The sequence below is a fragment of the Pundamilia nyererei genome, unplaced genomic scaffold, assembly GCF_000239375.1.
Source record: "Pundamilia nyererei isolate P.nyererei 1_Seehausen unplaced genomic scaffold, PunNye1.0 scaffold00030, whole genome shotgun sequence".
Classification (NCBI taxonomy): Eukaryota; Metazoa; Chordata; class Actinopteri; order Cichliformes; family Cichlidae; genus Pundamilia; species Pundamilia nyererei.
In genome coordinates, this window is record NW_005187431.1 from 868,598 (window position 1) to 894,113 (window position 25,516).

Genomic DNA, 25,516 nt, shown 5'->3' on the forward strand with positions numbered 1-25,516 from the left:
CTGGTTGAATGAGCAAGGAAAAAGGGGTTAAAAGAGAGGGTTGCCCTCCACAACACACCCTCACCGCTTGTTCTAAACCCAGCACTCCCAGTGCTTTCTCCTCCTCCAGCATGAAACCATTTTCAGTCAAAAGCAAAAAAAAATAAAAAAATCAATCTTCTTTTTCTCCTCCATCCTACATTATGGCACAGGCTTGCTGTGGGGGAAGGTACTGGAGGTAAGCTGATAGTTGCCGCTACGGACCAGAAAGACCAGAGCTCCACAACCGACCCAAGCCTCTAACAACACGTAGTTTCTATAAGTTAAAGCTAACACACCTAAACCTTCTGTACTTGTTTTCATGCAATGGGGATTTGAAACACGTGCCTTTAAACAAAAAGAAGAAAAACATCTGAGTTGTGTCCCTGTAAACATTTTCCAGTGGTAGAGGGGACCCCAGTTTATCAGTCTTAGCTTGAGTTTAGGAAAATATCCCAAAAAGTGTTCTTGAGAAAGTCCTGCAGACTCCAAGACATTTGTGATTAAGGTCTGCTACAAATCCTTGGTTGGGTTGTGGTTGACATCCCCGAGTCCAGTTTGAGGAGAACCACCAGAGCTCTGAATAAGACCCTCATGTCCTCCGTCCTGCGGAGGTGGACTGTGTGCACCTGGCCTAATGGAGCTAGAAACCCTGCCTCTGCAGTGGGGAAACTCTGGAGAGCTGAGGTGCGACAAAGGCATGTGTGGCTCTGAGATCACAGAGGATGGCTGCACTTGAAGGGCCAATGAGCTGGCAGTTGGAGATGGAGTTGAGCTGGGAATACCTATGTCCCCCAAAAGGAGGTCTTGGGTTTTGTGTATGAGGGAGTGGCACAATGTGCTATGCTGCTGGGACATGATGAGGGGGGAGGAAGGTAACGACATGGGTGTTTCTGTCCACACTGTGGCAGTCTGAGAGGGGAATAGTGAAGGGAAAGTCTGACGGGAGGGGGAATGGTGTAGGTATGTGTGGCGTGCTGGGGAGTAATGTGTGGGGCAGACTACTGCAGGTTGTGGCACTGACGTCATGAGGGTCTCCATGAGTTGAGCCATTCTCTTCATGACCTGCCCCAGGTCGGCCACTTCTCTCCGAAGGGTGCTCACCTGCAGAAACAAACAAGAATCAAGAGACAATCTGCCTGTAACTATGGCTGGTATACATCATCCAAAGCACTCCACAAGTATTGAAAATAAAAAAAATATTGTGTTGGTGTCATATGGGTTACAATGTTTTTTTTGTTTTTGTTTTTGCGGAAGCAAGCTTGTAATTTATTTTAAGTCCCTGTGTGGTAGCTTTTACTGGAATCTGCAGCTACCGTCCTAGATTCATATGCATATTTATAGAAAATGTACACAATAAAGTGCATCTTTATCCCACCCTTCCCACTGTATGTTCATTTTTAACAGTCCTACTGCTGCTACTGGTTCACACTAAAGGCATTCAAATGTAAAAAAAAAAAAAAGGGAAAAAAAAGGTTGGCTTGGTTTGTTTGTCCCAGCGGTTAGTGCGCCGACTACAATTAGACAACCATTTAAGTTGTTTTTGTCAGTGGATCGTTTTGTTAGACTTTGCAGGAAAGTAGTGCAATAACGAGGATCCACAGTGAGCTGTGAAAAAGTACTGCATACCAAACAAACTGCACACCTCCCACCAGGGTACCAAAATTCCTCAGGCTGCTGAATACAGATCACACTCTCTGCCCCACGAAATCAGAACATGGCTGAAAATTGTTACGGCTGACTTTAGACAATGCTTTTTGGCTGTGTTATAAAAAAAATATGCCACTAATGTTGTCCATCTAACAGCAATACTGGCTTTATTGTCTAGAGGATGAGTGTCAAATTTAAGGCCTGGGTCAGCTTTGGAAAATATGAAGGAGGACATAAGTTTTTGGAGCAGCTATTCACACTCCACCAAAGTAGTTAAGTGACAGATAATGACATGAAAATTACTATTTTTCCACTGTCTATTATAGAAATTCTATTTTAAATAGAAAAAAGAACATTTTCATCAATCAACAAAAATGTTATGTCTGTCTGGGCGCTGAGCTACCAGAACCTTTTCTGTAATTTTACACATATATCACGAAGAAAGACTGAGACATTCTGTTGAAATTGCACTTCTTTTTTTTTATAATATGAAGATAGTTTAGGGAAAACCGAAGAACTAACTTCCTCTACAGGCGGGGCAATAAACCAAGCGGAGATGGTTCCTATAATCCGCTAATTTCCTTGATTACTTTCATACTCCCTCAGCAATTGAAAGGTGTTCCTCCCAAAGTGTACGGCGTAGTCTAAGGAGCGTGGAAAGATGCTTTTCTTTCTAAACTCCTTAGACTATGATGACTTGGATCACTGAGAACCTTCACATACAACAAAGCAAGCCAAATTATTCCATTAATATGCTCCAAAAGCACAAACAGCACCAGAACCATGTGGAGGCCCAGTTCAACAAATCCATGTAGAATTATAATGAAGGAAGAAATTAGACACATAACCCCAAAACTTTTACTAGACTGCAAACCAGTAAGGTTGGCCATTTCAGTTTATGGGGACTGATTCAGATCCAGCCTCAAGTGGCCACTGGAGGAACTGCAGTTTTAAGAACTTGAACGTGGGCTTCATTTTGCAGTTCTGGAGGTTTATAGCTACAATCTACAAGACTGCATTTGCTATATTTTGCTTAACAAATTTGACTATAACGCTCACATTCCAGTCATTACCATCAAATTGATTTTTCTGAATATATGACACAAACTTGTGAGGAGACACTGCTAATCAACAAAAAGCCACAGATTATGAATTTGTTTTTTTCAGGTCAGCCCTTCCAGGTCAAATATCTATTTCGTGCCTGCCGTTTTGCATGTAACTTCAAGCTGCTATAATTGGTCATTACACTGATGAGGGGGGTTGCTGATTAGTAGCTCTCTGCACGTGGCGTGTCCACAGAAGGCACGACCATGAAGCGCTGCCAATGTGCCATCTGTTTCTGCCAGTCAAAGCACTCATGACCATTCATCAGGCCAATCATGCACGCCAGCGCAACTGGATGCACATCAGCCCCCAGCGGGACACACAACTCCAGGTGGGAATTGCTCTGGTCGCTGCATGAATATGTCAAGAGGTGATGAGGATGAGCACTCAAGTATATTGTGATCACGACAGACCTAATCAGGCTGGGAACTTCCATTTCCTCTCTCAGCTCACATTGTTATGTTGCCGCCTAGGCGAATGTTGTCCAAAGTGATTGTCCGGCTCAGTCGTTTTTAGGCAGGATTTTTAGCATCTTACAGCATTGAGGTTGTTAAACTTTGATCAGCATCACAAAATCCTGACCAAAATCCTACTTTTGCTTTTACCATAGAAAAACAACCCCCCTTTTTCAATCTCTCCCTCTCACATGTGGCCGGGTCTAAACTCTGACTCTGATAAAAATAGAAAAGCCAAGAGTGGCGGTCCAGTCCAATCTGACACGCTGTCAACGTGATTCTAGTACGCCCACGTCAGAGATAGACGGGTTAGAGAAAAAGCAGCGATGCAGCGACAGGTACCCTCAAAGTCAGTAAGAGCATAGTTAGACCAAACAAAGCTGATGTTTACTTATCCATGAGTGTTTTAAAAGTGTTGAGCTGTAGTGCTGCAGTGCATAAATATAGTAATCCAACATATTAAACAACAGCAGGAAATTGCATGAATACTAAAATCCTGATTGCTCGCTATGCCGCCTGGGAGATCATGCAGTGAATAAATTCACAGTGCTTCCCTTTGCTTACTGTTTAGCTTATTGCATGACATACATATGATTGATATGTACTCATTTTAGTTTAATTTAAGACAGGATTATTTAAATTTCTCTTATATGACAGACTGATTTAATTCTATCATCTGTTTAAAACTTCTGCTGTATTCATGCCTTAGTTTCAAGTACCTGACTTTTTCTTTGTTTCTTATTGTTCATTGTGTTCAAAAGTGGGTCGCTACTGATGAGCAGGCATGCCTATTGTGTTGTTTCATGTCTTTCTAGCAGCCTCTTTTAGTAATTATGCATCTAATTACTCAAGCTGTTCAGGTAATGCTCCCATTGCTCCTGCTCTCCTATGCACATGATGATTTCCTTGGCGTAGTACAGAGGTCACCATGTTAGGCCTCATTTGAATTTGAATTTCTCCCACTGGATAAATAAACGGTCCTGTCATGGCGCCAAGTCGCAGGGCAAGTGTAAGAGGCCAAAGAGCAAGAAGTATGTCTTATAGCAGCATGAAGAAAAATCTGGAGTTAACATGGTGAGAATGTGGTATAGGTCTGAATGATGTTAACCTTGTAAGCCTTTGGCTCAGATGGCCTTACTGAATTTTGAAAAAATAAAGTTCGAGCTTTGTTATTCAGTGGTAGTGACTCCTTTGAATAAAGGCAGAAACAAGAAGTGAAAATTACCCCCTTGGATTATCATCTCAACAGGAACCTCTTCTGATTTTGATTAAAAATGACAAAATTGGGTATCTCACTAATGCTGAATAAATCAGCCAGTGCTAGCATAGCTTAAAATAAATGTAATTTCTTTTTGCCTATAAATGATTTTTTTGTCTCCTTTGTCGTGCTTTTGTTGGACTAGTGTACGTTTGCATGGGGAGCTGATAGGGTTCAAATCAAACGGCCCTTTTCATCTCCTATGGTGATCGCTTTGAATGGATCCAAGTGTGGATTAACAGCCTACAAGACCATGCTGAGGTCCTTCCTGTTAACCACCGGTCACCCACAGAGACAGAGGAGGCACAGAGCCAGTGTGCATAACTGTGAAAAGGCTGTGCCATTGTCTTTCCTCTCTTTTATAGATTTCTTTCATTACTCATGCTTTACACACATCATGTTTCTACTAGCAACAACAGCAAAAAAAAAAAAAAAAAGTCCAGAGGATCTCATTTATTTGTCTATTTTTTTACAGGTTATCTCTTTCTCTTTTCTCTCTACCTCAGTCATCCCATATGATACACACCAAGGCTTAACAGGAGGAGGCGAACACTCCTCCTCACCTGCCAAGGGGTCTAATGTCAATTTAGCCGCCCGCCAATCAAAACCATAGGAAACAGCACGGCAGTCTGTTTGCGTGTATGTGTGGACATTTTAAGTTTGACAGAGCACCACGAGAATTAAAAATAAAAATATGACTAAAATCTACAGCATTTCAACTGTATGTTAATGTGAAAAAATACAAATAGAGAAAGATTAAGTAAACGAAACGAACTAATAGGGTTTAAAATGCTTATTTGTTTGTCGTTTTTGCTTCATTACTTCCCTCAGTCCTTTCATGTCTTGTGGCTGACATGCTGATACAGCCATATGGTTTGTGCTTACTTGAGCCCTGTCTCTCTATCTCTATCACTCTCTGTCTCACCACAGTCATGTTTCTATGAGAGCATTAAACTTAATCTAAGATAACAAACTCCTCTTAATTCTTGCTCTTACCATAAACTAATTTTTTAACTTAAAATCGAATCATTTAATATTGTGTGAACTTGCTTTTTGTAATCCAAAAGGAGACGAGGTCCCTATAAACGCACGCAAGATCCCACCTGTTGATCGAGGTGTCGCAGTTGTCCTCTGGTCTCCTCCGCTTTAGCTGCCAATTCGGCTGTGCTTATGCGCAGCATATCTGTAACAAATAAGAAATGTATAATTCCCTTCAATCAAGGACCAATATAGACCCCACAGCTGATTGCACTACAGCCATTATACAGCCATTAAGCACTCTGTCTACAAAGTGTTTTTGCATCTGGGATGGGACAGTAAATGACATAGGTTCATGTCTGTGAGTTGCGCTACATGAAGAGAATACCTGCGGTTGGTGCTGAGGCACTGGTTGGTTCACTGACAGGATGGCCTTGGTTAGAGAAGGAGAAGGCCAGGGAGCTCTCTGTCCCCTGACTGTCTTCAGTACCATCCACTATCCTGCAGAGAGATATTATTATATTATTGTGCAATAACACTACACAATGTACACATTTTGGTTATTGCATTATGGTGCTATTCCCTAAAATATTTTAGGCCAGAAATATAAGATTATGTGTTTAAAAACAAACCGAAATTTTCCATATATTTGAAATTCATAGTTTTAACATCAACACAGTATTTAATTCAATGTGAAACATATCTGTGAATATAAACGGCAATTTAAAAAATATGTAGCTGAATTCTATATATATTACAACAGATTTTGTGTATTTAGCCAGTTATTTTTATTTCTATATAAGATAGTTATATAAGTTATATAAGAATAACCAGCTTGTTTGGTTTATACTCTATGTCACTGACAAATATTCATCCCATTAAGTTTATTATGTTGGCTAAATTAAAATGATCCAGTCTAAACCATGATGAGCATAAAGACTGGAAATGGGGTTACATCTTTAAAAATACAGAAATGTCTCTTATAATACATTTTAAACCCTCTATTTAACCCTTTGTCCAACACATGTCATACAATAGTGTGTGTTGGACAAAGGGTGAATGTGATATGAACCCACGTTCATCTGCTTCACTTCCACACATTTAACTGGCAAATGAGTCATGTGATTCCTACTTAAGCTTCTCCAGCCTGTCCACAGTTGCCGTGAAGATGCAAGCCACTTTGCAACCCACCTTCACCTCAGTCTTTCTTTATATATAATGTCTGACTTAACTAATACCACGTCTTCTGATGTCTGCTCTGTTCGTTCTGGGGTCTTGCTGCTGTTCCCTGACTTCTGCTTTCCATGTACATGAGTGAAAGTGCATGGAGGTCTCTCATCAGGAATTAATTAATGCAGTTGGTTCCTCCTTTCCATAATGATTCATTCATGTGTGTGTCATTAGAGAAAGTTTTAACACGACTCTATTCAGTGCTGTGAAAAACGAAATGCCTCCCATGATTCAATAGCTTACAGAACCACTTTTAGCAGCAGTAACTTGCAGTGAAGGTTTTCTGTATGACTTTATCAATAACTCATAGCATTGTGGAGGAATTTTGTCCCACTCTGCTTTACAATGTTGCTTCAGTTCATAGAGGTGTCATATATGCACAGCTCCTTTACGTTCCTGCCACATGATCTTAGAGGATCGTAGGGGTCTGTTGTAGCTTTAGCTGCTGGACAAATAGCCTCATATTTGACTCTAGAATACTTTGGTTTACAAAGGTGTTCATGGTCAGCTCAGTGACTGCAAGGCATCCAGGTCATGTGGTTGCAAAACAACCAAATGACCTGTGATTCTGCTCATATGCTGTTTTTGGATTTTACCAAACATGTTGCTGTATAGCCAAATAGCTTCACTTTGGTCTCGTCTGTCAAAAGGACATTGTTCCAGAAGCCTTGTGGTTTGCTCAGATGCAACTCTGCAAACCTAACCTGTGCTGCCATGTTCTCTTTAGAAAGAAGAGGCTTTCTTTGTGCTGTCTTTCCAAACAAGCCATACTTATTTAGTCGTTTTCTGATTGTGCTGTCATGAAATGTAACATTTAATATGCTGACTGAGGTCGTTGGAGTCCGAGATATATTTCTTCCATTTTGCAGTTTCTGTAAAAACTGCACGTTTCAGGGTGTGAAGCCTTTTCTGTATACCCTCACTGATAGATCACATAATAGAAATTAAGAGGATTAGACTTCCATTAGTCTGTCACAGGGTTTAGTAAATACACATACTGTTTGTCACTGATGACACTTTTGACTCATTTCTAGTTTGCGGCATATGCACTCTTCCAAAGAAATATAAAAATAGGCATAGCTTGGATTCACAGGGAAACAGGCCTAGACAGGAAGTAAGACCAATCAGTGGAGAACAAACTCACCTGGGGCTGAGATTGGAAGGATCTAAAGTGTTGAGAGTAATTTCCTGGATCTTCCTCCGAGACCTGCTAGAGTTTTGTGCCACGCTCTTCTGGCTGGGTCCGCACATTGGAGACTTCTCACCAGCCCCCCTGAGGTTCACTGCTCGTTTCTGCTGTGATAACAAAGATACGGTCACGGCCTCTTGCTCCTCTTGCTCCTCTTGCTCCTCCAGCTCCTCCAGCTCTGCATCTTCCTCATGTTCCTCCTGTGCCTCTGTGATAGGTGGATAGCCCTGAACCACTCGCCCGTTCCTCTTCACCTCTGACTGAAAAAAAAAGCAAAATTAAATTAAAATCTAAAATCACTTTGGTCATCTGTGGCTCATCATGGCCATTTCACTTTTTTTCTCTGCAAAGTTAATAAAATGGTTCTTTATTATTTTTTAAGTAAACAAAATGTACTAATGACTTGTAAGTGCAATGAGTCGCCCACTCAGTTGGATAAAAGGTCAGATCAACAGTTTAGGTTGCAGATGTGTCCTGCAGAACAGTAAATGCAACACCTGACACCTGTCTCATTGAACACAGAGAGCTGCGTCTATCATTAGTGGTCTACAATGAGCCTTCAGCTACAAGATGAGGTCTCAGCCTGATAATAGCAGAAGTAAAGACCACAGTCGCCTACTGAACCATCTTCCTCTGACAAAAGTACCACCAGCGTGAGATTAATGTCTCATCGAGAGAGATAGACTCTTCTGTAAAATATTGGAACAGCTTGACAGTATATAGAGCATCTTATCGCCTTCTATTCTGGTGCCGCCATGATCTAATGACTGCAACTAATTTTGTGCAGAAGTGATCTATTTCGTCCTTCATCAAGTCTCAAACAATGATTGTGCCCATTATCGGTGACTGAAGCCTTCCGCTGAGTCACCCAACAAAGTTTTCAGAGTGCAGAAGCATCAAATTTCTTAGTGAGAGCTGATGAAAAATTCGGTGATGGCTGTTAACAAACAACATGAACTGATCGGACAAGTCTTTTAAATTAATGGCACCTGTCTAAAAGCTGTTTAGCTTCTGCTTGTGAGAGTGAGAATTTGGGTACCTGCATCTCTAGAGCTGTTGTGGACAGTCTGGCCTTAACCTGGAAGAAAGCCAAAGAGGAAACACAGTAAATGAACTGCAGATAAGAGCAATTAAGCTGCCATCTTTCTTTTCTTGCTTTTAATTTACAGGTGAGTCAGTTCACAAGGTTATACAGTAAATTATTTTCTAAAGCCAGTATAAGAATAGAATAGATGATAATGACAAATACCCTAATGACCTTGATATAGTAGTACTGTAGTGGTAAATGCAGGATAGTGAGACCAAAAAAAAAAAAGCAATCTCAACATTTCAGCCGCAAAACACCCCTCCATCTCCTGTCTTCATTTAAAGTCTATTGAGCCCTGAGATTTGGGCTGCCCCTCTGCACATTAGCCTCACCTAAAAGCCCTGCGGCATGCAGTCCGAGTGAGTGCGGGTGTGTGTGTGTTAATGATGTGTGTGCGCGTGTAAGTGGGCCAGCGGCGTTTGGGCAGGCGAGACAAAAACACCTGACTGTAATTACAGCAGTTCAGCTTCTCCAAGTCGGCTCAGCTAGCTCTCTCTCTCTGTAATTTTAAAGTTTCCAGACCCTTCTTGCTTTGCCGTCTCTAAACTCATCAGTCATTCTCACACATTAGTACAGTATCGTGATTCATTTCACCGAGAAATTGGCGAGAGCACATTAATTGCTTCTCTTGCACTGCTGTGGGTAATACCCAGGCATCATTAATTAAAAAATATTAAAAAATCAGGATCTATTAAGGGTGTATGGAGATAATTAAAACAAATGAAAGATTTGATTTGGTGTTTGGCTTTGGGATCCCCAAATCTATTTTGCTTATTTAGTTTATTATTTCATTGCTATTGCTTTAGCAAAATTAGCACCTAACGCATGTCTTCTCACATCTTTCTTTCTTTTCATAGTTCCTTCTTTTGGTATCACAATCAAAAAACGGTCCATGGGGGATGTATAGTTAAAAATCAGTTTAAATCTCCTTCCAAGGAAAACATGATTTGATCCCGTGCTGAATTTGTAACTTTCCTCATTTATTTTGCTTGGATATGCTTTCCACAATGTAAAATAATCTCATGAGATAAGCTTTAAGAAGCTCCAGACTGAGAGCTATTGTTGATGATGTAACTGTAAATGATGTAACTCTCCCGTTTAAAATGAAACTACCACGAAGATTACAAACTGTTTGTACTAATTTCCCTCGCTTTATAAGTTAGCCAATTATATGTGGAATCAATACACCAATACTTGGATGGACTCACGTGTGCCTCGTGTCCCTCTCTCAGGTTGTACGTGAGGTCCTGCTGGATGTCCTGGACGAAGTGGTGAGAGTACTCAGGATAGAGGTCCAACACCTCATAGAGTCCTTTCAGGTTGATACACTGCAGGTCACAGTAGGTCAGGGCTTTCACATCTGCATTGGTTTTTATTACCCGGTTATCCAAGGACAGGTTTGCTCCGATCAGGTCACCTTTACCTGCTCAGGCAGAGAGAGAGTGAGATGGTCAGAAAAAGAGGTGACAGCATAATGTACACTGTGGTAAAGGGTGTTAGAGGCACAGACTCAGTAATCTTTTCTGCAGACGCATCGGGACACATCAGCGATAACTGAAAAGTTTATAAGCTTGGAGGGTGGAGAGGTCCTGGAACAGAGTAATGCTTAGACATTAAGAGGATTATTCATTTATTCAAGACTCAGAATATAACTTCTTCTGAATTCTAATTAGTAACTTTGTCACTATTATAGACTGTATGTCTTCTATTATTACACTAAGTACTGAGCACAGTGTTGGTTAAGGCAGGGAAGGAAGACACACTCAGCTTGGTAAAGCTGAAAACAGCTGATCTCACTGCAAGCCCCCAAAGGTGATAGCTCAGCTAACACACTTTTACAAATCCTCATAGTAAATTTTATTAAGGGTGCACTACTAAGGAACCTTGGACTACATATAATTGCTGCTGCCTCTGCAAGCTTCTTTGGAACCCACCTCCACCTCAGCTTCTCCTTCTCACGTGGTGTCTGACTTAATCGATGTCATGTGTGTTGTAATTTCCACCTGTTCAACTGTGTACCTGGAGCCTTGAGGCTGCTATACCATGACAGAGCCACATACCACCAAACTCCACCTCTATCGAAAAAAGAAAGGCAGCCTGAAATTCTTTATTTGTTTATTACCCAAACGTCTTTTGCTAATTAACGTTTGCCACTGACTTCTTAGATGTTAAAGTATGAAGAGCATAAAGAGGCAACTGCAAATGCATCTGCAAGACCAAAAACTGAGCACTCTATTAACGGGAAAGCTTCAAGTAATACTGTTTAAAAAGCTAAACACTAATGACCAAGTAATACCAAATAGGAAACAAGCTTAATGAGAGAGAGAATAAACAGAATATTGCAGCGTTGTTTTGGTCTATAATTATTATTTATAAATCACTTCCACTGCTTTTAGTCAGTTTTACAGTTTGGGTGAAGTGGCTGTGACAGCTGTTCCTCTCCATACAGGATGAAGATAAGTGCCCCTTTAGAGTTAATATCCCTTAAGCAGAGATAAATTATTCATTATGGTCATTTCGTGGTGTGAACGCGGCTAAATTACACCACAGCTGATGGAGTGGCAGTCATGACTGTTCATGTTCTCCTTCTCTGTCGCTTTCTCAACCCACTCCTTCTCACCCCGGTTATTATTCCTCTCCTCTTTCATTCGCTCCCTCTGTTTTTAGAGATCCAACTGGTTCAGCTATATCAAAACCCTTTGTCACTGACTTTTCTTTCTTTTCCATCATCTTCCTTCTCCTCCATTTCCTCTTTTTCTTTTCTTGCTTCTTTGTTTCACTTCTTGTTTCCTGCTTTGTGTTTCCTGTCCGCTATTCGTCTGCTACTTTGTGTTTCCCAAACTTCCATTTTATTCTTAACATTTTAGCTTTTGTTGCATCATTCTGGTTTTTAATTTGCTTTTTTGTCTTCCTATTTACTTCTTTCTTTCTTCTTTGCTGTCTTTCTTATCTTTTTTGTATCTGTCTCTTTCTAGGTTTCTTTCATTCCTGTCATCCCCATCTTCCTTTTTTAAATTCTCCTCTTCCTTTTCAGCTCACTAGATGCTTCCCCTCTGCCTCCATCTCCTGTTTGCCTTCTAACCTTTTTATCTGCCATGTTTTACTTCTTTCTGAGTTTCTCTGTCTTCTCCATTTTGTGTTTTCTTTCTTTTTATTCATTTTTCCTTTTCTTTTCATTTTTCTTTCTGCTTATCTTTCTGTTTTGTTAACTTTTGATTCCTTCTTCCGTATGTTCCTTCCTTTCTCCCTTCACTCACCAATCTGGACCTCAGCTTGGCTCACTTTTACTCTCATCACTTCTTCTTCTTCTCTTTCCTTTTTTCTTTTCTCATCACTTTCTCTCATCTTAAGCCCCATCCGTTTTCATTTACTTCATCTCATTTGATTCCTCTTGTTTTACACTCTTCTGCTTCCTTTTTTGCCCTCCCTCTTTCAGCACACGTTCTCTCCATCTTCCCAAAGTTTCTCCTCATCCTCTCACTCTTCCTGTTTTTGGTCTTCTGTCTGTTATGTGGTACTGAGCTGTGGCTATGGACTCGCTGTGTGGCAAGGAAGGGGATGATAGAGAGAGACGAGAGACACATGCTGAGAGAGAGAGAGAACCTTTTTTTTTTCTTCAGACACTCGAAGTTAGCCTGACCTTCAGCACACAAGCACAGAGACAACGCTCTCCGCCTGTCAAGCCTACATACACATATGCACCCACCCACACACACACGCACACAAACACATGCCATTCAGCAGAAAACAGCAGAAAACAATTCCGCCTACTCGATACACACAAACAGGAAAACACAGAAACCTTTTTTCCCCTCTTTTTTAACAGGAGAAAAGGCATGCAGGTGTTGTTTCTACAAACAACTAGATACACACACAAAGATAACAATGCCAAAAGAGGAAAAAACCATGACAGATGGAGTTTCTTGAACCATCTGGCTGTCTTCTATTCTCTGTCACACGCACTTGTGACAGATAGAGTGTATTCCTGTGTCATGAAGGTCAGAAAGCAAAAGCCAGTATGGTCACTTAGGGCAAGAGGTTGCATCGCACAGCAGATGTGCATGCTTGCAGATACAGCTCGAGTGAGTCTACATCTCGATTTGTTCTGCACACAAAGATGGGCATCATTTTATGAACTTTCAGAAAATTCTTCATCTCTAAGCTGAACATACTGGAGTTTTTTTAAAAATCTTACTTAAAAAAATAGTCCATTACGTATTGAGTATTAAGTATTGAGCACTGAAGAAGTTGAATGATTACCTTTATAACCATGTTTAATGTGTTAAAGTCGTTTTAGGAGCAGATTTTGTGACTCTTTTGTTCTTTTATCTTTCTATCATTCTAACCTGTTATTCAGCTTTGGTATTAATAGTGGCAATGAAGATACAGACAAGACATGTGGGTGGAGAGAGAGCAGATTTGCACTTTATATTTAAGTTCCCAGGTCTTAGCTGCTTATTAACATGAATATTAGTTGCTTACTATCGCTTTATAAGTCATTGGAAAGCATAATGATTTATTCTGCATGGCTGTGTTTTACAACTGCAAGCTCATTAACTAAGTGCTTTCCCTCAAAAATGTACTTAACTGCTTCTTCATAGTAACAAATCTATTATACATGGATTACAAGCTTAATATGGTTTGTTCAGTGTTGCATGTTTAAGGTCGCACAAGAACAACCATTTCTTAAGAAACTAAATAAATATGATCTATTCTCAAGTAACAAAAACCCCCCAAACAAAAACAAAAAATGTCTAACAAACTCTTATTAAGACTACCGATTCTATAGAGAGGCCCTCGCAGTTTGACATGTTGCACAGAGCCTTTTGATTGGGATCTGCCAGTTTAAGATGACCATTTGATACTTGCAATACGTGAGATGTTTTTAATCAGGCAAATGCATAATAAAAATGAATAATAAGGACAAAGAGACTTTGCTAAAGTGAAATGCAACTTCATAAATATGAAACGTCTGCAGCACACGTTTCTCTGTTTTATCTAATTTGTTCTTCTCAGGAGACACTACTGGCTGTGATGGCTTTTATCTTTATCAAGCTTTATTTTCCTTTATGCTTTATTTTAACCTTTTTCATTTACTTTTTCTTTCATTTGTATTTCACCAAGACTTCTGCTGTATAAACAAAACAGTCCTTTTTAAATAATTATTGTAATTTCATGAACAAAGACAGCGATATTTTTTCTCGGTTCAAGCTGACTCGCAGCTTTTGAGCATGTTGTGGAACCGTTAATGAGAAGCCCGTTTCTATTTTAGCACGCGGCTTCCTTTGGAATTGCTGAATCGGGGGGATCCACCTACTGAAATAGACTGTTTTTTGTATTTTTCTGTTTCTGTTGTAGAAAACACAGGAGTCAGTTCTGGCTTCAGATGCTGTAATTAGCTGCTGCTTTAGCAAATCAAATATCGATTTAAAACTGAAAGTGAAAAAGCAAATGAATTTGGCCTGGGGTGTCACATAGAGACCTACTTCAGCAAGCAACGAGGAACTGGGATGAGCAGCATTAAAACGATCAAGACTAGAAGAAACTAAAATGACCTAACTCTGTGAATTGGACTGATTAAATGTGCTAGACTCAACTGGACAGCACAGATTAAAGCTGACAGAAGACTGAATTACACTTCTGTGGAAAAGATATGATGAATGCTCAGCTGGACATAACTGGATTGCAATAGTTTAGCCTGGATGGAATTGGACAATTATGGATCGAATGGATCACTGGTATATGATATAAAACAATCGGCAAAGGTTGAATGTCTCTTTCATCACCTGCCAGTCAGCTCCGCTCATCCTCTATGGGCTTCAAGACATCACTAAAACATGCAGCCCAGCTTAAAGAAGAATGCAGCTCCTTCATATTATGTGCACAAATTGACAAGTCCTTCTTTGCCTACTGCAAAAGGAGATTGCTCAAAAATGGCATTTACACTCACTGGTCACTGCATTTGGTACATTTTCAACCGCTCTTTAACTCAAATATCTAATCAGCCAATCACACGGCAGCTTCATCCATCCAGCTCCATCAATATAGGCCTGTAGACATGGTCAAGGCGACCCGTGACTCAGATCCAAGGCTTGTTGTCTCATCTTCACTGCACAATCTAATACAGACAAAAAGGAACCCCCAAGACATGCTTCTAGCTGATTGGAAGGCTGCAGAAGAATGTACAACAGATGTGCTACTGCTGCAGAAGACCACACCAGGTGGCACAAGAACAGGATACTTAGGCTACAATGTTGCCTGGTCTGACGATTCTCAATTTCTGCTGCAAAATTCGAATGAATTTTTAAATATGCATGGATCCATCCCACCTGGTTTGTGTAAATTGTTACAACCAAATGAGCATTGTTGCCTAACTGAGCTTAACCACAGCCTGAATATTGTTGCTGACCTATGACCCTGCACCATTATCTGATGGATGCTTCCAGCAGGATAACACACCATGCCACAAAGCTCAAATCATCACAAACTGATTTCTTGAACATGACAATAAGTTCAGTGTACTTAAATGGACTACACAACCACTAGATCTCAATCCAATAGAGCACCTTTTGCAATGTGTTGGAAGATTCACATCATGGATATGCAGTCGACAAATCTGCAGCATCAGAGTGATGATAACTTCAGAGGAATCTCTGCTGAGGCCAGTGAGTTGACTTTTTAACAAGAGCTTAATAATAATTCAATTCAATTCAATAATGCACAATAGCCTCTAGGACAATGTAATCCTTCAAATTCAAAACAATTAGCCTATTTTCAGGATGGGCTTTTACACAAAGAGCCACGCAGAGCTTCGTTATTAAGCTTGCTGTTTCCTTGTTAAAATTAGAAAAGATCTGTTTTCCTTCTGTCTTCCCACCCCCGAGCCCCTTCCTTCTCCCTTTTATCATACCCAGAATGGCCAGCACCATGCCATCTTTCAGCACTTCCATGGATCCTGAGCAGACAAAGAAGATGGCCTGGAGAGCGTCACCCTGTCGAAGGAGGTACTCTCCTGGAGCACAGAAAGAGGTCTTGATGTGCAGTGACAGGGAGCGCAGGCAGCCGCGACTGGCAGAGGCAAACAGCGTCAGCTCCAGGATCTCCTTGTTAAGGTGCATGGTGATGTCAGATCGCAGCTCATCTGGGAAGTCCTTCAGCAGCTGTAGAGACGGGGGGAAAATAGAAATCAGAGAAGGATGTGAGCAGCATGACACTTGTAATTGTAAGGAAAAAAAACCCACATGTACCTAAAGTTAAAAGATATTATTATTACTATCATTATATAGTAATAATTACCTTTATACACCATTACCAACCAATGCAACACCTGTGGCTGCAACACAGACAATATAAGGTGAGAATTTGGAGAAACGCTGTCATTTGCACATCATCTATCTGTCCATCCCCTCAGCGGGACAAAGATCTGCAGCTCAGCAGCATCACAGCTGATCAATGAGTCATCAGAGCCAGGCTTACTTTAATCAACAGGCCCATCTATAATTCATTTGTCTGGGTTTCGTCATCATCACTCCCTCCACTCCCTGCTCTGTTTTCTGACAGCTGTCTTGCAGGCATTCACAGCCTAGAGGGACGAGTTGCTACTATACTGCTGACTGGTTGCCTCCGTTTCCCTGAGCTTATCAAGCAGAGGTGTTGTTCACCCTGTCTTACTGTGTGTTTTCTCTACATGGTCCTGAAGCCACATTTGCACACTTAGATCTGTTTGCACGTTTCCTTTCACCTGATGTTGTCTTCAACATAAACAAAATCTGGTTTTGAAAACCAGCCTCGAATCATCATTTTTGAAACTGAAGGCCGAGAGCTTGTCCTCTAAATATCATCATGCATAGACAAAAAAGTCATGTCTTCTTCTCCCTGTGAGTCAGTGCTCATGGCTAAAAACACCTGCATTCACTGTGGGTAATCATAGTACCATTGATTGTATTTTCACCTCTACCGTGAGCCTAAATGTGGCTGACATGTAAGGAGTATGTGAACTTTCAAATGAGTTATCGGTCCCTGTGGGCTGTGCTGTTGGACATTTAAAGTACAAGTGAACAGACCAAGTAGGGAAAGGGTTAATACCAACTGAAGTAATTACTGTATTTGATGCTGATGTTGGGATATCGTCAATGCAAAGACACTTCCAATTTCAGTTTAGCAAAAACCAATCAGGTCGTCTTCCTTTCATACCTCGTTACAGTCGATGCCATTGTTGACCGACCAGGTTGTTTGAAAGTACTCCAGCATTCGCTGCTTGAGGCTCTGCGGCAGATGATGGACACGTATGAAGTCCTTGAGATCTTTGGTTTTGGTGTGGTACAGAGACCAGCGTGAGTACATCCTCTGGATAATGGCTGTCACATTACCAAAGACCAAAGCGTGCATCAGTGCTGCAGGTAAGAAGAGATGAAGAAGGAGAATTAATGAAGTGGACAGTAAGCATGGATGACATACAGTGAAAAATGTGCTGACAGTGAATTGTCAAGACAGGGAACAAAAATAGGAAACCTGACTAAACTCTTTTCTAGACTGGTTTTGTATCTCACAGTAAACCAAAGAGAAACATCAGCACAAGTGTTACAAGTGCAGCACAATAACAGTAGAAAAACATGGAATTGGACTCAGATCATAAGTTGCTCAAAGCAGGTCAGCGGTACATGGAGAGAAACATCTAGAAACAGGAACTCTGTCATATTTCTAAAATATTAAATAAGCAACAGGAATAAGGCTAGTTTTACAACAGTTCTGCCTCCACTTGATTTCTATGATCAAATAAACATCAAATCAACTAAATATACACATGCATATCCTGCAGCTCTACTCCTAGAACACAGGAACATCAGGATTAGGTCTGGCAGGGTCATATTTGATTGGGATGACAGATACCTGTCCTGTTCACCTAAGCTCATCCACTTTTCAGCGGTGCTGCAGCTGTGTCGCATGCTGCAAGACGGGAAAGTGGGACTGCTGTGACAGCGATTACTGATTGTGGCATGAGCCATTAATGAAAGAAAACTGAGCTTTAAGCTTCACCACTGAAAACTAATTACATTTTATGTTTTACACGGCTGTAAGGTCATTTAGTCATATTGTTATTCATGTTTGCATTGAATGATGGAATAAAATGATTTAATTCAATTCCACCCATCCAGTTTGGCCTATGTTTCCATATAAATATGAACAGGTGCTTGGTTCAAGTTTTTATTTCGTGTAAACCCAACAGGGATAGCGTGTGTGTGTGTTTGTGTAAGCACATGTTTGTGTGGTGTGTCTGTGACAGCTACTGCTACTGCCCCAGGCAGCCAGGGACATTTAGCATTTAGCTGAACCAGAATTGGGAGTGTCCACAGGGAAAACCCCCACCACGGTGACCTCTCCTCATCCCCAAAACACAAATGTAGTGTAACAAGCCAGTTTAAACCGGATCAGACCTTCCTGCAGTTGTCTGCCAGTGAAATATAACAGCTTACAGTGAAACAAATGATGGACCAGGATCAGATTTTGTTGATGTTCCATCCATCCGTCTATCCTGCTTCACTGCGTATCCGATTTCAGGTAAGGGTCATTTGTACAGGTAAGTATAATTCCACACACTGTTGTCTCAATCTGATCTCATGATAAATGTAAGCATTTCCATCATTTCCAAAACACGTGTGCACTCAAGTTAATGTGACGATATCTCACGACTGATCGTTTGTTCGTGTACCTCCTATAAGCATGACACAAACGGAGAAGATCTTCTCAGCGTCAGTGTTGGCTGACACATTGCCGAAGCCCACGCTGGTGAGACTGCTGAGTGTGAAGTAGAGTGAAGAGATGTAGACGCTTCGGATGGAGGGACCACTGCCAGAACCATTAACACCTCCTGTGGGATAGTACGGCGACTCCAGACGCTTTCCCAGTTCATGGAGCCATCCTGTTTTAATATAGTGTAAACAGCAAACGGATGGTCAGACAGACACGTTAAATTTGTTTCAATTTCATAACAGCAGTTAATATAAAAATTAAACTCGACTTGTAACAAAATTTCCACAAAATTACCAGCCTTCATTTTTACTGGTTATCATGAAATCCTATGCAGTAATTGGTGAAAAGAAATCTGCATTGTTCTCATGACCCACTGGATATTGACCGGGATCCAGTTATGAAGACGCAAGAACAAGGTAATTGTGAACAGCACAGCTTATCGATGCTAACCAAAAATCAGCCCAACGGGCCTCGTTATACATAAGTGACCTGAGGACTAAAGGGGAAGCCTTGTGTTTCGGTACGAGAAGAATTAACACATTTTGCACTGATTTTACAATGCACACACACATAAGTGATACAGTTGTTGCACCCACCTTTTTTTACGGCTCTACCGTAAAGGCTTAAAATCCTGTATGAAGACCCTGATGACAAATGCATATACAGGTAAATATAAGATCTCACTTGCAGAAAAAACCCTGTATCTTTGGTTTTAACGGCACTTCAGAAATTTAAATATGACTTCTGTCCTGTTCAAGTTTGTCTTCTTGTGCACCTCTACACTATTGGTGATGAAAGCTTTTTTTTTCTTTTTTTTTTAAAAACAAAAAAACCCCCCAAAACCTGCAGCCAGCGAGCCTGCAGGTAGTGCATCAGGTGTGAAGCATAAAAATGAACATGACTTTGAAGTTTTGGGAATGTCCAGTGTTGTCACAGGGAGAACATTCATGAGCCAGAACAGCACAATCTTTACTCGCCACAAATCCAATTAAGCATATTTCACTCTCTTTGAATTTGTCCACTTCTCCATAATAATAGTTAAAGGCTAACCGTTCTGACACAGTGGAGTAGACCCTACATGCAGCATAGATGCACAATTTGCAGGTGCACCGAACAGGACTCTCCGGAGAACAATCTATCAATTGCAGCTAGCACTGGAAGCAGTCCAGAGGTCAACATGAAGGTCAAGCTGAAAGGGCCAATTTTAAATGAGTTAATGTTTTTGGCCTTTAGGGATACAGTCTAGTCTGTCTGTCTGTGTCTTTTATTATACTAGCCTTTATTATAGCCTTTGTATGAGTCTGTTTATTGCACAGATTTTGGCCCATAGAAGCTCAACGTTTCTTTTATACTGAGTCTGACAAAACTAGATAATGACTCCTTCAGCTAGAACAGAAACTGAGGCTGTTTTTTTAGCCCCACATTTTGTCCCAGCATTTGATGTCACCGGAGTCAGTTTTCCATTAGCATCCTGTAACAAAGTTGATAACAAATCTCTGCAGGCACACATCACATTACATGTACACTGTTACCACAGTGGTGGGTAGCTCTGACACTTATTAATTAATTTATTTTCACATGGCTACAATATAATGAATTCAATAAATTTTTGGTACAAAACACAGCAACAAATCTTTTTCTTTCTTTGTCTGGTTCTCTGTGATATTCTAGCAACATTTGTGGTGAATCAGCACATTCAATGTCTTCCTGCGAATGATAGGGGGTGGGAAGATTGTATTACATTACTAATCCAAGCACCAACAGCGCCTGAAGATGCTACAACTGATACTGGCAAAGTGCCCAGTAGCACCTGTGCTATGCTGAAAAAAAAGGTCTCGGTTACAAGTCGTTGTTTGTTTTGACATCATAGGATTTCAAAGGCGCTTCGAAGGAAGAACACTACAGATGCAATGTTTTATGTGAGACTGTTGATGGAGAAGTATAGAAAAGGTCGAAAAAAGTGGCACTGTGTCTTTGTGAATCTAGAGAAAGCATATGATATGGTGCCAAAGGAGGAGCTCTGGTACTGCAAGAGGAAGTCAGAAGTGGCAGAGAAGTATGTTAGGGTGGTGCAGGACATGTATGAGGACAGATAGACAGTGTCGAGGTAGGAATGACAGATGGCTTTAAGATGGAAGTGAGATTCCATCGGTGATCTGCTCTGATCCTTTTCTTGTTTGCAAGGGGACAGATGAGGTCAGGCAGGAGTCTCCTTGGACTAGGATGTTGTGACGACACTGAGATCAGCAGTGAGAGCAGGGAGCAGATGGATAAAAAATATGGAGGTATCCTCTGGAGAGAAGAGGAATGAAAAACAGGAACTACGTGTGTGTGAATGAGACGGAAACAAGTGGAAAAGTGAAGGTGCAAGGAGCAGAGGTAAAATAAATGGGGTGAACCATCCAACACAACGGACAGTACACGTGAGAGGTGAAGAAGAGAGTGCAGGCAGAATAGAGAGGGTGAAGAGTGTCAGGAGGAATTCGCGACAGAAGGATAGCAGCAAGAGTGAAAGAGAAGGTTTACAAGATGGTAGTGATGGTAGGAAGCAGATGATCCACTGTGGCAAACCCTAAAGGAAGCAGCTCAAAGAAGAAGAAGATTTGCGGTTAAGATTTCCCCCGCCACTGACCAATATCCCAGTTGTTCGTGTTGTCCTCCATTTCCTTCTTGCCGATGATGTACCAGATGCAGGCCATCCAGTGAGCCAGAAGGGCAAACATGGACATCAGCAGGGTCAGAACCACAGTGCTGTGCTGCGAGTAGCGGTCCATCTTTTGGAGCAGCCTCAGCAGTCGAATTAAACGCACAGTCTTCAACAGGTGCACCACTGACACCTGTACGTAAACAATAAACCAAGGTGAATCTATTTGTAGATAATGAAGTAACTGGTTACATACAAGTTTTACTGTTAAGAACTTTCACATTAAAGTGAAGTGGAATTCACATTTTGGATTGACAGATGTATTTTTAATTATATGGACAAGGATACATTGAATCTTCTCTAAAATGGTTCTTATTATCAAAGAGTTTAAAAAAACACATAAAACTGACATTCTGTACTAAATTTCAAAGCCAGCATGAACTTTAAATGATTGTCAGTTATTAACAGTAGTCTAACCAACAAATTCTTCTCAAGAGATATAAAAAGAAGTGTCGAAGAACTAAAACATTAAATGTATTTTCAGTTTTCTCAAATTAACCAGCCAACTGGTGTTAAGAAGCTCCCCACTATGATATTTATGGGAGGCTTATCAAATAATAGCCACCGACTATGTTAATAATATTTGATTAAGCCACTTTTGTGCACATGCAGCACTAATTATAGGAAAAAAGAAGGAGGTATTTTTCAGCATTAGTTACTCAGTTGCTCTCTGACTCTATAATGTGATCTGTATCAAGATTTGCTGATAACCTTGAATGCAAGAGAAATCAGCCTGTGTGTTGGTTTTGTGTTTTAACTTAAAATTCCCACCTTCAGCCGAGTTTGCTTCTCTGGACTTTTTATGCCTTTTCTGTTTTCCTTCATTCTGTAACCACTTAAATTTTGGCCCATGTCTTCTGAGCCCTCCTCTGACTTGCACCTGCTCCTCAGGCAAACTGCGCGAACAGTCTATCATTTGGGACTTGCTGTCATCTTTCCCCACAGGAGATGTACACACCAGGTATTATTAAGAAAGATGTAGGACAAAGAGGTCATGTGATACATGTTACATGTGTATTTGTGTAGCGAGGAGAGGAAGCAGGGAAAATTGGGTGGGAAAGTAGGCCAAAAAAATACTGTATATAAAGATAGGGTGTAGTCAAAGCATCTAGACAGTTATCTTCACTTCCACAAAAATAAATAAATAAATACAATAAATCATTCAGCTGTGATATTCCAATCAAGAAATGTCCTTAAAAGGGATTATGATCCTGTTCATATCAATTTAAGGAGAAGAAAAACAGGAGATCTCAAGATCACGTCACTATATTTTAAAAAAAAAAGGACTTGGTTTTGGATTTCTCTGTGCAGTAGCAATTAGTCACTGAAGTAGTTTAGGCCATCTAAGAGAAAACAAAACACAGAGATTAGATAAACTTCCTTAAAGAAAAGGAATTCTGCGTCAGCTGTGTATAACGGGGCCAAATCACCAACACTGCTGATAAAAATGGTCTCCTGCAAGTGCTTCCAGCAGCACCTTAGGGTCCTCTATACCGAGCAAATGGAACAAAGCATCAAGAGAAGAGTGACACATTAGAATGATAAAAATAGTGTGCAGGAACACTGGGACCAAAGAGGTCATGCTAGTTAGGCCTTGCACGACCCAGGTAACATGATATATTCTGTGCACAGTGTTTAATGTCTCAACTAAACATTCAAGGCAAGATAACAAACATCACATTGCAAACATTGCAAAGCTAGCCCCAAAGTATGTGGTACCGGACTCAGAAGTTTTGTCTTCAAAACTGTAGAGGCTGGGAAATTATAGAGAGTCAGAGTGAGGAACCCTATGCATTGAAGATGGGGCCCATCAAAGGTGGCCAGATTAGTACAGTGAGATTAATCAGTCTGTCACACTACAAACAGCCTCTGTCATGCACCCAGAAAAGTCGCTGACTAGTCAGCGCAATCAAGACTTCAAGGAAAATGTCAAAGAAAAAGCATAAACTGCCAATTGTAGATAAAACATTTCTCGGTATTGCATAGGTCAGTCTCACGTCTAGACGGTCACTTTAACCTTGCATAGATGTGCAATGCATTGACTGTGGTGTGGTGTTGTCAGGGTACATCTCTAAATGCTAAGCTTATGCAGACAGAGAAGCCAAACCAGGGTCCATTAGAGTACCATGTGCTGACACACCGCTGCATATAATCCACACATTGTATGCAAAGCTAACCACACCATAACAACACAAAATCTGTGTGGATGGATGTCCAACATCTGTGTCCACAGCACATGCATTATTTAACATATGTAATAAAGAGTGTCTTTTCTTTGGGACAATTTGTTTCTCTGGCCCCTGGGTTACATTTGATGTGCAGACCCAGATATTTTCTCAGGCTCTGTGCTGATTATCAGCAGGGCACCGTATAACTATTTCATGTAGTAATAACTAGAATATATCAAGGGTTGTTTGTGTGTACATGGGTGCATGTGAGGGGACAAGGAGGTAAAGGAGGGAATTACAGTGCTTGAACAAAGCTAAGAGGAGGAGATATGTGGACTGTCCTTATCAGAGCTTCTCCTGCACATGTCTCCAGTTTTGTCCTATCGCCGTGAGAAATAGAGAGCTGGTGCAGCATGAGGCGTAATGAAGCCTCCTACTGAGCCCAGGGGAGAAGCACCATCTCCCCTCCACCATCTATCACCACCCCACATCCCACCTATGGAGCGAGCAGGCTGCGCCACGTCCCGTTCTCTCCAGCGCCATGAGTGGTAAGCAATATAATGTAGCCAGCAATGCATATGTGCACCACCTGCTACTTTTTCCTTTAACTTTTCCTCCTGTCACTTCCATCTCACCCCTGCCATTCACATTTTCATTTCCTCTGCTTATCAGGTGTGAAATATATATGCTTTGCAGCCTGATTGCTTACTTCTGCTTTTTGTGCGCGTGAGACCATAAGGTTGCAGAAATGCTCATTATTTCTCCCCCCCTAGCCACGCCTTTAGCCCTGCATGCCTATCACAACAGCATGGCCAGTCATGTTTATTTATTTATTTATTTTATTAATGCCACGGTATCAGCCCAATAAGCATGAATAACATTGTTCTCTAATGCCAACAGGGCATCCAGCCATGCAGACCCAGGAGACCTACTCACAGCAGCTAAATCAAGCGGAGGTTTCTGTTTACATCAACTATGTACTGCTGAAAAAAAATGTTCATATCAGTAAAAAGCCAGATTATGTCCGCACACTTTTCATTTAAGAAAGAAGTAAGAAGAGAATGAAATGTACATTGGTGGTAAACATTTTCAAGTGAAGAAATGCTATTCAAATTTCCGCTCAGGACAAGTTTTTGGACCTCCTGTGTTATTTTCTTGAAAAAATATTTCAGTCAAACAGATAAAACCAAAATTTCTGTTGGGAACTAAAATGTACAGTTGTGCATGGAAATGCACACAAAATTTCAAGGTCAAGGTCAAGTTTATTTATAAAGCACATTTACAACAGCTCATGCTGGACAAAGTGCTTTGTAAACTAAAAGGCAACTAAAATAAGTAAAATGCACAACAATGATGTTAATGGGGCTGTTAAAACAAAAAATGTTCAGGCCAACATGTGCTAAAAGCCAGTGGATAAAAATGTGTTTTCGGTAAAGATTTAAAATGTTCGAGTGTTTGTGCAGATCTAATATTTAGAGGCAGACTATTCCAGAGTCTGGGACCCATCACAGAGAAGGCTCTGAAAGAGTAACGTTCTAAATTGGATCCTGTAAGGAACAGGAAGCCAGTGTAGAGAGGCCAACTCTGGGTTATACGCTCCTTCTGTTTTGAACTAGTCAGCAGATGAACAGCTGCATTTTGGACCAACTGGAGATGATAAATAGAGGTCTGGTCCAAAGTACAGAGAAAAAGGGAAGAGTATTGAAAACACCCAATAAAAAGGAATATATCCAAGGAAAAGGACTAATCGGTGAGTATTGGTAACCTGCCTGGAGCTTGCTGTTCATATAAACAGTGGGGTTTTTTTATATTATTTAATTACATATTTCTTCTGTTCCTTTATTCCCTCATAGTAAGAGTACAGCATTGTGCTAAAGTCTTGAGCTACCCCTCATATCTTTTTAATTTTGTAGGAAAATGCAAAA

General features: G+C 40.7%; 1 protein-coding gene across 1 annotated transcript in view; it reads right to left on the reverse strand.

Moving 5' to 3' along the window:
• Nucleotides 1–531: 531 nt before the first annotated feature.
• The window catches only part of kcnh8 (potassium voltage-gated channel, subfamily H (eag-related), member 8), a 53,958-nt gene continuing 28,973 nt past the window's right edge, over nt 532–25,516 (reverse strand). Inside the window, exons 7-16 of the mRNA XM_005728913.1 lie at nt 21,352–21,556; nt 18,679–18,888; nt 17,163–17,362; nt 15,880–16,129; nt 10,178–10,392; nt 8,922–8,960; nt 7,838–8,142; nt 5,852–5,964; nt 5,589–5,668; nt 532–1,122 (exon numbers count right to left, since the gene is read on the reverse strand). Of these exons, the coding sequence (XP_005728970.1) occupies nt 532–1,122; nt 5,589–5,668; nt 5,852–5,964; nt 7,838–8,142; nt 8,922–8,960; nt 10,178–10,392; nt 15,880–16,129; nt 17,163–17,362; nt 18,679–18,888; nt 21,352–21,556 (2,208 nt within the window). The remainder of the gene's footprint in view (nt 1,123–5,588; nt 5,669–5,851; nt 5,965–7,837; nt 8,143–8,921; nt 8,961–10,177; nt 10,393–15,879; nt 16,130–17,162; nt 17,363–18,678; nt 18,889–21,351; nt 21,557–25,516) is intronic.